General features: G+C 46.4%; 1 protein-coding gene and 1 long non-coding RNA gene across 5 annotated transcripts in view; one reads left to right on the top strand and one right to left on the bottom strand.

The window, feature by feature from the left end:
- Positions 1 to 10664, bottom strand: part of LOC148000656 (uncharacterized) — a 30620-nt gene extending 19956 nt beyond the window's left edge. The window contains exons 1-4 of the mRNA XM_087589478.1: positions 10598 to 10664; positions 5941 to 5987; positions 4485 to 4539; positions 1987 to 2119 (exon numbers count right to left, since the gene is read on the bottom strand). Of these exons, the coding sequence (XP_087445604.1) occupies positions 1987 to 2119; positions 4485 to 4539; positions 5941 to 5987; positions 10598 to 10664 (302 nt within the window). The remainder of the gene's footprint in view (positions 1 to 1986; positions 2120 to 4484; positions 4540 to 5940; positions 5988 to 10597) is intronic.
- On the top strand, positions 2358 to 12830 carry LOC148000655 (uncharacterized). Of its 4 annotated transcripts, XR_015640113.1 has the most exons (5): positions 2358 to 2448; positions 6271 to 6421; positions 6582 to 8696; positions 11672 to 11786; positions 11870 to 12830. It is a non-coding gene; the product is annotated as an uncharacterized LOC148000655 (long non-coding RNA). The 4 variants fall into 4 exon arrangements; XR_015640116.1 differs by lacking the exon at positions 6271 to 6421; XR_015640114.1 differs by lacking the exons at positions 11672 to 11786; positions 11870 to 12830 and adding an exon at positions 11054 to 11506.
- The last annotated feature ends 431 nt before the right edge of the window (positions 12831 to 13261 follow it).

Genomic DNA, 13261 nt, shown 5'->3' with positions numbered 1-13261 from the left:
GGCAGTGGGGCTCAATCCTTCTGGAACCTTCTGAGAATCGGGTGGCATCTGCCTCAGGGTCATCTCACCCAAGGATGAAGAACTGAAGACAGATCACTCAGGGGGTACTATTCGGGCCTTGATTATTCCTCTCTGTGTGTCCTCGGAAGTAAGAGACCTCGGACCTAAAAATAAGGGCTGCAGGGCCACGCTCAGGCTGTGTGTGGGGGAGGGCAGCACACAGGTGGCGGCTGCTACAGAGGCCAGTGTGGGGAGTGGTATCTGGGGCGGAGTTTGTTACGTTCGGGGACGTTTTTCTAAGACTGAGAGTGTTCCTGAATGACAGAAGCCATGTTAGATGAACTCGTCGGTCTGGAATGTAATTCCCTAGGTGAGCCGTCCAGTGGTGAGGTGCATTCAACAGTCACAGATTCCACACTCACAAATCTTGCCGCTCATTAGAGCTCATTTCTCACCCCGAGCCAGCCAGCACTCGTTGTCCTTTGGGGTCCTTCTTGGATACGCAATGAGTGGCCAGAATCACTGCCCGAGGTTGAGCAAGGTGGTCTTTTGCCTTCTGCTCTCAGCTTTCCTAGACACATGCTGTAACTCCAGTCATTTAGTGTCCGACTCTGTGTGGAGTTTTGGTGATTCGGTGGCTTAGAGTGGAGCGTCCCCATAGCGCTCGGTTAGCTGTAAGGCTGGGGTGAGCCTCCGTGGGAATGAGTGCATGTCAGATGAACTCGATTTGGGCACAAAGTGCAGTGGGTTCAATGTCAGTGAGTGAACCACACAAAGTGTGGTATCATTTAACAGAAACACACACAAAACAAGTCTACAAGGCATGGTGTATAACAGCTACAACTGCCTTCTCGGTTAAAATCAACCTCCAAAATTATAGTGTCTGCTTTTATGTTTGCTTGTTTATTTGTTTTTGCTTGTTTGTTTGTTTAAAGACAGTGACTCATTTTAGCCCATACAACCTCGGCACTCACTATAGATCCCAGGCTAGACCCCACGACAGTTCTCTGGCTTCTGCCTCACCAATGTGAATGCCAAGCTTGTGGGCATGGTGTACTGGTGAGCTGACAATGACCGTTTTCTGCTTACACACCTTCCCACACCAAGTTGATAAGATCATTGGTAGTTTTGTTTTTAAACACAAGGAAAGAACAATTAAAACACCTCATTCATTTATCCCCATGGAGACACCACCCTCGAAGCTGTGGATGGGCGTTAGGGGAGAGAAATTACATGAAAGGTCGTGAGTGAACACTTCAGGAGAAAGTTGAAAGCTTACATGGAGGCAAGGCAGCTCCAAGAGGGGAGGGCGAGAGGTCCCACTACAAGACCAGATCCAGGGCCTGCACCGTACTCTCTCACACAGACCATGCCCTCGGTGAATTCTCACCCAAATCTCCAAACTGTGGGCATCTTCTGCTCTTACCACTGGTCACTGCGAGTCTGACAGTTGCTAAGGCGCATGTCCAACTACCCAGCAGGTCAGAGTCACACCTGCTCTGCCTCCCTATCATGATCCCTGGGTGGCAGCTCCAGCACGGGCTTTTCAAACTCTGTGCCAGTCATTTGTCCTACTGTTTTGGCCAAATAACTAACACGTGAGCAGAAGGAAGGAAAGGCCTACTTCAGTGTACAGTCTGAGGGTGAGCCCATCATACCAGGGAAGTTCTGGTGTCAACACCAGGGTGGGCGGTGACTGACTGGCCACACTGTGTTCACAGCTAGGAAGAAGAGAATGTTCTGCTCATCTCCTTTTGTCCATTCTGGGGCCCAGACCCTAGGGCAGTGTGATGCACATCCAGAGGTCTCCTGTCCTCAGCTAAACCTCTCTAGAAGTACCCTCACAGACACAACTAGAGGTGTGTTGTCATGGTGACCCTAAACCCGTTACATCTGGGTAGAGGAATCCAGGGCGGAGGCTCTCTCTGTCCTGTCATCTCCCAATGTGAGAACAGCAGAGTGTTGTTGCAAAGCTTCCTCACTGACCTAACCAGGGGAACGTTCACACTGCAGGGAGGTCTCCAGACACAGAGCCTTGAGGGTACTTGAGATTCAGTTGCAGTAGACTCCATCCTTGTTTGGGGGCCATGATCATCCAGGATGACGTCTCCATAGTTGTCTGCCCAGACACACATAAGTGTGGGATGCCAGACCGGCTGGGTAACCATGTTCGGAAATAAATGTGGGCTGAAAGCAAGCGGAAGCCAGGAGAAGAATGTGGCCTTTGTTGAGTGTTCCTCTCAGTGAATGGAGACCCAGGCTGTGAGGAGCTGGGTATGAGCTCCTCTGTGCTGAATGCCGGACATCCGACTCTACCCCTCCCTCCCCTCGAGGCCCCTGTGCCCCAGCAACAAGATACTCTGAGATAAAAGGCTGTCTGACTGGAGTCCAGTCTGCTGCTTCTGCTGCTGCTGCTGAAAACTTCAGGCCATCACTAAGGGCTTCAAGGTGGGCAAGCAAGCCGGGTGCATCCACTGGCATTTTGTGGGATGGAGAGAAAGGAGTAGAGACAGTCATTAACCATAAGCAGCCAGGGGTGGGGGTGACCACTGGGGCATTAAGAGGGGGGATAATATGAAGGAGAGGAGGATACTCTCTCTGTAACTGACCAGTCTCTGGAGGACTGTGTAAGCCTGTGCTGTGCAGCACAATTCCCGCTTACTGTCTACTCTTCCCCTTTCCTTTCTCTAGCTTACTATAGTGGTTCATACACACACACACACTCACACACACACACACACACACACAGACACACACAGAGACACACACAGATAAACAGACACAGAGACACACAGACATAAACAGACACACACCCAGACACACATACACAGATACACACTCACATACACACACATACAAACACACACAGATACACACAGACATGCAGTCACACATAGAGACACACAGTCACACACATAGACACACACAGACACAGAGACACACACACAGACACACATACAGACATACAGTCACACACACAGTCACACCACAGACACACAGACACACCCACAGACACACCCACACACAGACACATGCTCTCTCTCTCTCTCTCTCTCTCTCTCTCTCTCACACACACACACACACACACACACACACACACTCCATATCCTGATACAAATGTAAAGGCAGATCAGGTTCAATGTCTCAAGCCATCCATGAGTGTATCAGGCAGACAGCCTGGGAGGCCCTAGACTAGGCCCGGGATCCAGAAAGCAGTTGAAGCCTGATCCCCCAAACATCTTTGTGACCTTTGAAAAGACGGAGAGGGAAAGGATTAGAGAAGGGAAAGAAGGTAGTCGTGTGGATTTCCCAGAGCCATATAGAGAGAAAAAAAAGGGGGGGGGTGGTTTGCTGGCACAAATCACAGACGGCAAAGGCACTCCACTCCGAGGAAATTTACTAAATGTACATTTCACTGGATGCTCTGAGGCATGAGTACCTGGTGCCAGTCAGCCATGGCAGGTCTTTTTCCAAGAATCTAGACACCTTTAAGAGGAGACAACACTTAGAAATTTTATTTTAGATTTATTTAGCTTACTTTCTATGTGTGAATATTTTGCATGCAAACAAACAAACATACATACATACATACATACATACATACATACATACATACATACAGCACACATGTGCAGTGTACTGGGAGTCCAGAAGAAGGTACTGGATCTCCTGGAACTGTAGCAATAGACAGTTGTTAGCCACTGTGTGGCTTCTGGGAACTGAACCCAGATCCCCTGCAAGAGCAGTGCATGTTCTCAACATAAGTCACCTCCCTAGCCCAGCAATACTTTCAATAAAATACTTCAGCGAGCATCTTATCTAACCAATATACATTTAATTCAGTTTAGTTTTATCTCACTTAAATATTTTACTAGCACCAGTGACTATACACAGTAATGGTTTCATTCTGACTTTTCATAATGCGTATAATATATTCCAATCACATTCATCACTGTTTGCCCTCTCCTGTCCCCCCATATTAATTTCTTTCCACCTCCCAACTATACCCTGCTATAAATACCTTCTATCTTTTGACCCTCTGCCTTGCATAGGGGTATAAAAATGAAGGAAGTGGCCCTCATGCATAGCAAGTGAAACTGGCTATGGTATGGGAGCACACAACGGGATGGGTCACATGATCAGGTAATTCATCGTTGTCAGTAGGAGGTAGAGTATGTAAGTCTTAGCCTGAGCTGCTTGGAACATCAATATCAATAACTTGATGCAAAGATAAAAGACATGTCATCATAGTCACAAGTCCCAAAGGCATAGAAGAAGGCAACACAGTTGGATGGCAGTCAGAAGCCGGACATCCCTAATCTGCCACAGCACTGTGGGACCCAAGCTGCAGTCCAGCTACAAGTGCAGGTTCCCTGCAGGGAGAGAGGCCTGGATGGAGACCTTGGGAAGGAGTGGTCTGCAGCAAGGGGCCAGAAAAGCTAGCAGCTTCTTGGTGTGGGTGGGCACTGCTGCTCAGGTCTCACCTGGGTGGGGCTGAGACTGGACACTGGCCCCGGTCTTCCAGTTGGACTTGGTATCCTGTTGGGAGTGGGAGTGTAGGATGTGACAAGAACAGAGAGGGACATATGGACCAGGTTGTGACCTGTCTGGGAAGGACAGGGTTATGATCTGGGTAGGACCGGCAGGGTTGCCACCTGTGGAAGTAAGGCTCAGAGCAGTTATCTGACAAGGCTAGGTTGGACCACACATATCTTGAGGGGCTGTAGGACAAGAAGCTCACACCAGGGACAGCCAGCTCAAAACAACATGAAGTAAGAAGGACTTGATAAGGCCCAGGGGTTGGTCCATGGCCACTCACTTCCTATGGACTTAGGGTGAAGCAGAGTGTTTTAAGATAGAGGAGACTTGTGGCAAAGGAGGCTGCTTCCTCATGGAGGCCAGGGTATGAAGAGAGAACATCTCTGGCTTGGGCTCTATCAAGGCCCCAACCTGGTGAGCAGTGCAGTACACATTCAACGAAAGCCTTCCCTCCTCAGTTTCCATCATTACCCAGGGACGTGCTCACCTATCTCCTGTTATGTTCACGATGAACTGTCATGCTGTAGAAATCACACCTTAGACCTGCCTAACCTTAAATTCATTCAGAACTTCAGCAGGCAAAACCAGCTGATACAAGGCCTGTTTGTCAGTAAGGTGTTGAGTGTCACACACGTAATTGATAGAATGTAGTCCTTAAACTGCACACGGGGCAGCTTCTCTGCCTCAGACCCCAGAAAACAACATTTAAAGAACAATTCATTCTGACTCCATATGGCCAGATGGGGCAGAGGGAGACAGACAGAGCTCTGGGGCTCACTGGCCAAATCAGGGAGTTCCTGTCTCAAAAGCAGGTAAGTGTCATCTTCAGATTGATACTGATACCCAAGGTGGTCCTCTGGTCTCCAAATTAGCATGCACTCACATACTCACACATACACTGCACGCACTTTCTTACACATGCACACACACACAAACACACACATATACAACCCTATTGCAACATACATACATACATACATACATACATACAAATACACATACATGTAATGTCACATATGCTCTGGTACATAAATTCACACACACACACACACACACACACACACACACAGCTATAAATACCATAGACAAAATCCTTTTAAATCATAAAGAACACTGATGCTTTAGAAAATTTTACCCACTTGGTAAAGACAGAAGAAAAATCAGCATGTAAGGCACTTTTTCATCCTGTGGAGCAGTAACACATATGACTTAAAGAGCCACAATATCTGCTCAGACATTCAGCCACCCATGGGAATGCTAATCAGCAACACAAAGGAATGAACTGGTATTGCCCACTAAAATATGAATGAATCTTGATGCAATTACGTGGAGGGAAACAAAGCCAACAGCAGGGAGAACACGTATTATTAGCCCACTTACACATCATCCCAGAACACGCACCCTTGTCATGGCTGGAACAAACTCAACAGCGGAGTCCTGGAGAAGGACTGTGGAGGGGTAAAGATGGTGTGGAGGCAGGAGGGAGCTTTCAGGGTGAGAGAGCAGACACAGACCTCAGTGTTGTTGGATTGGGGTGTGTATACACGACACACCTCTCAAGTGTGCATCTGAAATATGTGCAGTTTATATACTCAGCCTTACTTGTGTAAAGCTGTGAAAACTTAAATCTGCTTTTTCTCTCTTCTCAAAGAATGCATTGGATTTCCATATCTTGAATGCTTGAATATTTCTCCAAACCTCTGAAATATTTTTACCACATTGGTTTCACAGCTGCATATCCCTGAATCAGAGATGTCCACATGAAATGGGGACAGTTTCCACATGTCAGTCGTAATACCCCGAGCCTAAAGCCCTCATCCAAGATGTCTTCCACTGGCTGATTTTCAAAACAAAGTCCTCAAGATTTCACACCCCGCACCTGGTAAATTGCTTGACTGCTGTTGTCTTCTCTTCACTGTCATGTCTACGCAAATCAGCACTGGACGACAGCTTCAGCAGTTAGGCACCTCTCCTAAGACTGAAGTGTTTTCTAATTTTACTCATGGAACCTAGCTCATTTATTTCTTTTTCTCCTCAAACAGATCCTCTAGTAATCAAAGAGCATCACTGCTAAGTGTATCCAGTCCTGATCCACATTCCACTCCCTTCCAGAAGGGGAGGAAAAATGAGACAGCACTGCCAGCCACCTGTTCCCCCAGAAGCCAGCGCGTGCTTCCCGTTCTGCTTTTCAGCAGAAGGCATGGTGAGTGGGAGGAGAGCTGAGACACAGACTGCATGCAAATGGCCGGATGCAGAGGGCATAGGTCCACACAGACTGCAATGGGCTTAGAACCTGCATTCTCTCAGTGGCGTATACAAGCAGCATACTCCTCGGGGGAAAGCACCCTGCCTTGGCCTCTAACACATGCCCTTTGGCAGGAGGATTTCCATCACTACCTTCACAGGTGCTGAACACAGCCCCAGACTATTTCTTCTCACACAGAGGGCAGCAGGTGTGTCTACAGGACTCTCTGGCAGACAGCGCTGGCCATAAACTCATTCCCTGTCTACAGTATAGCCAGCAGGCATCAGGAGCAACACTGGAGCCATGAAGTTACCTGACTCACCCTTGAACGTTTGGGAAGATGTCTGATGGATTGAGTTCCAAAGTTAACTGACATATCAGTGAAGCAAATTAGACTTGAGTCAAATATCTTTAGCTAATGAAAATTCCTCTTTGTGAAATACTGTCTACATAATGCACTGGCCTTGGGCCCCACACTTGGAATTCCGTGATCAGAAAACAGGTGAAGATTCATATGAATGTGTGGCCACTTTAATTTAGGCGTTTAGCAATATCTGTGGCACAAAGTAAATAAAAAAACATTAATAGAGTTTGCATCAATGCAACATTAAACAAATCCCATTGTTATTGACTTTTAAAAACCACTGTTACAGTTTATCCTCTTTATAAAATAACCTAGGCATCCAAAGCAGCACAACGCGTACTAAGAAATGTAATGATATGGAAACAAATGTAGCCCAGAATGTTAAGGATACAAAGGAAATTAAAAGTGCAACATTGTTATGACTCAAAAGGCAAATCAGGTGGGGGGTGCCGGGGTGAGGGCAGGAGTCATCAAGGATGTAGTCCGTGGTCAGCTGTAGCCACTGACTCGATTACTGTAGACTTAGTGAAATAACTGAGAGCTATAAAATGGAACCCCTCTATGGTGGTTTGAATAGGATGGCCCCCATAGACTCATGTGTTTGAATGTTTGGTTCATAGTGAGGGGCACTGTTAGGAGGTGTGGCCTTGCTGGATGATGTAATCATTGTGGTTGTGGACTCTGAGGTCTCCTGAGCTCCAGCCAGGTCTAGTGCGGTATACAGTCTCCTCCCGCTGCCTATAGATCAAGATGTAGAACTCTCAGCTACTCCAGCACCATGTCTGCTTGCACATCAGGGGGACCTGCTGTCAGTAGGACTGGACAATGTGAGTGAAGCCCTATCTTTTCTGGGTTTCTTACTCACCATGGAAAGTCTCACGTGCCAACAATTACATGGCTTTGAGTAAAATATTTAGTTTGATTTACTCATGATCAATTCCAAGAAAATTATATGGAACTCTTGCCATTTCCTGAATAAACAGCCATAATGATTAAGAAGATAAATAAAACTGTTAACAGAACTTGTCGCTCAAACCTGAATCACTACAAAGGGGTAAAAGCTGCTGGGGTCTCCTGCATCCTAAGGTTATTGCTCCAGTTTGCAAAAGAGCAAGTGGGCTAAGGCCATGTTTTTGGACGCTGCCAGAGGACAGAGGTCGCACCACTCCTGTCCCGGGTCCTGTGGAAGTGCCTGGAGCGTGGCTGTTTGCACAGGCAAATGAATTTGCAAAATCAGACACAGTCTTTCAGTCTCTGCTGCCTTAGCTACAAATATCAACAGAGTCAGCAAACAAACAACTCTCCAAGGAGCCTTCCAGCAAGTTCTGCTCACATCTTTGGATTCCTTTGGGAAGAATTATACAAGCATTGTTTACTCATCCATCCGTTAACTAAATCAATAAATATGTATTGGGCACCAACTGTGAGCAAGGCACTGTGCTGAATGCTTGGAAACACACGAGAGTGTGTAAAATACAGCTCTACTGTCTTGGGTATGCTATGGAGCAATAAATTGAAAGTGACAGTGTTCACAGAACATTGGAAAAGGTAAATCTCACCTTAAGGAAATCCTCCTGATCTTCCACTGAGAGCTCAGGGAAGAGGGGGCCAGCTCCACCCTCTCAGGAGACTTCAATTTGCCTGACACTGCAGTCTCTAGATCTAGAGCAAATAGCAGAAAAAACTAGGGTGAATTCCTGGGTGGTGTCTTGCCCTTCTTCCCTGAGCAGTGAATTCTCTCCAGCACATACAATAAGCGTAAAAGTTTAAGATTCTTGGTCCGATTGTTGTGAAACTCTTCAGTAACCTCTTATTTCCTTTTAGAATTAAGAGCAAAGCCGTTACCATGCCTCTGGCCTCAGGGAGATTCTGGTCCCTGCCAGCTTCTCCAGGTTTATGCGCCACCGGTCTTTCCGTGGTTTGTTCAGGTGAAGTCAGGATCCGTGCACCTTTGATGTATAACCTACACTTCCTCATGACTCTTCTCCACGTTGTTCTTACCCACCCGAGATGCTCGGTCCATGGCTTCATCAAACTTCAAACACTGCCATCTCACTTAAGTCAGTATTCAGGGAACGCTCTTCAGGGCTCCAGACTGGATCCCATTATGTCTTCCGTACTCCTCCAACATTCTTGGGGTGGAAGCTCCTATTTTCGTTAGACATAAATATGCATAAGTGAATTCTTGAAATACCGGAAGCTTAAACAACAAGGCTCTACAGTGCTGCTTAAGGAGCACAGAGCTGAGCAGAGCCAACTGGAACTCTAAAGGATCCGGGCTTACATTCACGCACGCACGCACGCACGCACGTACACACACACAGGAGGAAAAGCCAGGCTTTAGATTGTATCCAATTCATTTCAGGACTATACCTGATGCTTCAACCTGCAAGCTGTTAGCAAGAACTCAAGCACACACTATGCCTAGTGACAAGGATTCTGGGAAATGTAGTCTGTGCTTTGCTGCTTGGTTAGGCATTAATATGACCGCTTAGAGAGTTCACTGCAGAAGCGTTTTAACTGAACTGTATGCTGCTTGTCATGAAGAGCTGTGGAAACTTGCCCACACTGTATTCCCACAGGCCATACCCCCATCACGCTGTAAGTAAGCTGAACGGGAGAGCAGAGGACTGGATGAACTAAATGTGTGGATGGATGTTCTAAGGGTGTACACAGACATTTGCGATTAGAGAGTGTGGTAATTTGGAAGATCGTGCCCCCATACATATTAGAATAGTTGGTCCCCGGTTGATAGAACTGTTTGGGAAGGATTAGGAGCTGTGGTTTGGTTAGAGGAGATATCTGGAGGAGGTGTCACTGGTGGTGGACTGTGAGTCCACTCTCACCCTCATGCATTCTCTGTCTCCTGCTTGTGGATCAAAATGTGAGTTCTCAGTTCTTCCTCCTGCCATGCCTTTACTCTGCAATCATGGACTCTCACCTTCTGAAACCATAAGCCCAATTAAACTCTCTCTAAAAATATATGTTGCCTTGATCACAGTCATAACAATAATAAAAAAAAACCCACCCTCTTAAGTTATGATTTGGACTGGAGGGAAAGAATTGGCTCATTTCCCTCACTAAAACAAGGCATGTGGGGCTGGCAAGATGGCTCAGTAGGTATCGGTGCTTGCCCCCAAGCCTGATGATCTGAGTTTAATCCCTGGGACTGGTATGTTTGCAGGAGGTAATTAACTCTCACAAGTTGCCCTCTGACTTCCACACATGCACTGTGGTATACATGCCCCTCCATACATTCACTCACACAAACAATAAATTAATAATTTAAAACTGGGCACACATGCTAAGCAATGAAAATAGATATACCTAAGGGTTAAAGCTGCATAGAAGAATAGACAGAAAACAAGCCACAGGGAGTGTGTTGACTTGGGGAGGGGTTGATACCTCCAACGGGGCTGCAGAGTACTCTCCAGCAAGTATGTTCATACCGGGAGGGACAAAGCCCCAGTCAGCTTGGCAGCCATTAAGGATCCCGATGATGTCAACGTAGGGCATCTTGTCCAATTTGCCCCAAAATACAGGTAAAGGGCGCCTTAACGAGGGTAGGCCTCATACAGATAAAATATTTATATGGAAATTGCAGCCCCAACCTCCTTAGCTCAGCATAGCTCATCTTCTTTTACACCCACTCCTCCCTGTCATCTGCTCTCCCACAGGTTTGGCGAGGTCCCTCCATGACTTTTCAGCCTTGATCCTCAAAGGAAAACCACAGTGGCAAAGAGAACCTGACGCTTCTCGTCACTGTTTCTGCTGACTCTTTTCAGAAGTCATGGTTCCTCCCTCTCATCAACACCCACTCCTTCACCTCCACCTGCAGGCATCATGTTCTCTTATGTCTGGATGTTATTAATTAATTTTGTTTTATTCCTTATTTCTTCCCACAGAAGTCCTTTGCTACCATAGAGGGAAAACCACCCAGGTGGACTCTAGACCTGTTGCCTGCTTCCTGTCTTTGCCTGTTCCCAGCTCTTGCATACAGGATTTTTGTACCCTCACTCCTAGGAGGTGTTCCTCTGCAGAAGCCACTGAGATGGTGACCCCACTTTCCTTGTGCTTTCTCAACATCCTGCACAATGGCCCCCCCAGTTGTGTTTTTCTCCATCACCAGCATGTGGTGTTCACATTCTCTCCACATTAGCGTCCAAACACTGGATCCAATGGAAGTCCCTTCACTATAATTTGTAGGTTGTTGTTTGCTAGATGCTGGGGTGAAAGCCTGCTAACTCAGAGAGGAAGAGAAAGGACCTACCTGACCTTCCTCCATAGCCGATGTCCTAAAAGGAAGTTCTCCTTTTCCACGACATTAAAAGAAAAAAATAAATAAAGCTTTCAAATGGAATGTCCCTCCTTTCCATTTCCTGCATTTCCTGTTTGTTTCTCTATCCATCCTCCTGACTTCTTCTTACTCTCTATGTTTTTTTCCTATGTTCACTCCCCCTCCACTGGTTGCTTGCTCCCCGCCTTGACCTATGGTTGACATTATTTAATCCTGTTTATAATAGGCAGAAAGCTCTTGGATTAAAGGTCTATGCAGGGATGAGACGCATCACAACCAGAAACAGGTTTTCCCCGGTTTTCTCCACACAAGCTGGAGCTCCGTAGAGTGATCGGACCCCTGTGAGTACGCTACTCGTTTTTTTGTCCAGTGACTTTAAACACTATCTATCCATCCAAGACTCAGGTAGCTCTCTTTGCTGTAGATGTGACAGTCAACACGAAAGAAGCAAGAACCCAACTTTTCGTCTGGCTTCCTGACGTGTCTGTCACGCTCAGCGTGCCCGTGGTCCTCCTGGGTGTTGCAGCCAGCTGTGAGAATGAAACTTCCATTCACGGTTCCACACTCACGGCCTCCGTCCTATTCGTTAGCACGTTATGATAACATCCCTGGGGCACTTTAGCGAGGCAGCTCTCAAGTCTGCCTTCAGTGTCTTCCAAACCGACATATGAGGGTGCTGAGAACAGAGGAAACTTGTACCTAAGTCTACCTGCTACCTGACTGGTATGGGACCTGCATGCTAGGTCACTCAGTCAATTAAGTCAATTAAGTGCTCCCTACCCTGGCACTTAATTCCTCCTCTCGGCAAAAGCTAATTTCAGTCTATGCCCCTCTTGCTCCCTTAGGAAAGGAAGATGCCTGATACTCTGTCATCAAACTCACAGCTTTGGGAAGTTGTTCAGAATATATGAGGCCTGTCTTGGACATTAGTCCTGTATCTGTAGAGTTGATAAATTATCCTATTAAGTGATATCTCAAGACTTTACATTCTTTGGGAAGAGAAGACTGACATAAAGGAGATCCTCTCCAACTGGGGCTCACCTGTGATGCCTTGAGAGCATATACTCTCTACCCAGATAGAGAACTCCAGGGCCAGCACCTGCACGCTCACCGTGAACCTTACAAGCCTTCTCACTGATGCTCCTTGACGTCGTCTAGGAAATTCCAAATGTCAAAAGCTCATTTAACTCGGTTATCTCGCTTTACAAATTATACCTCTAAACAGCCAGTCTATTTTTAAATAGAATGATGTTAAGGAACACACGATCTGCTGTCGGTACGTGCTGACCTAGAGATTTGCCCATCGGCAGAAGGAGCAGAGCTAGCTTTAGCCTTCTTTGCTAAGTCAGCCAAAACAGCCCCAATTATTAAAGTTTTACTTTATCAAATTGTTTCTGACCAATGAATGTGTTTTCCTTAAGATACTCTGGTCTGGAATATTAAATAAGAGCTGATATTGTTAATATTTAAAACAAATATACAAAATGTATCCTATGTAAAGGAACTGTCGCTTAGACGCCTTCTCTTTCCTTCCTTGGATGCTGACTTTAACCCCTCTTTTACAAAGCCTGCAGGTAGGTGATTGTTACTTGTAGTAGAAACAAACAGGTAATAGGTTACCTCAGCCTTCCTCAGAACTCTGGTCCAGCCAGCTGTACAATTGCAACTGTTAACCTTGATGTAAAAGTTTCCTCATGTAACTTTGTCTCTTAATGTCCCCATGGAGCCCTACAGTTATAACCTCCTGGCTGAGGTTTCCTATCTTCTGCCAACTGCTAAGCTTTATCATGGCCCCTTGGATGAACCCTTCTTGAGT

The sequence above is a fragment of the Rattus norvegicus genome, chromosome 16 (genome assembly GCF_021556685.1).
Source record: "Rattus norvegicus strain SHRSP/BbbUtx chromosome 16, alternate assembly SHRSP_T2T, whole genome shotgun sequence".
Taxonomy (NCBI): Eukaryota; Metazoa; Chordata; class Mammalia; order Rodentia; family Muridae; genus Rattus; species Rattus norvegicus.
This window is presented reverse-complemented; position numbering and strand designations above follow the sequence as displayed.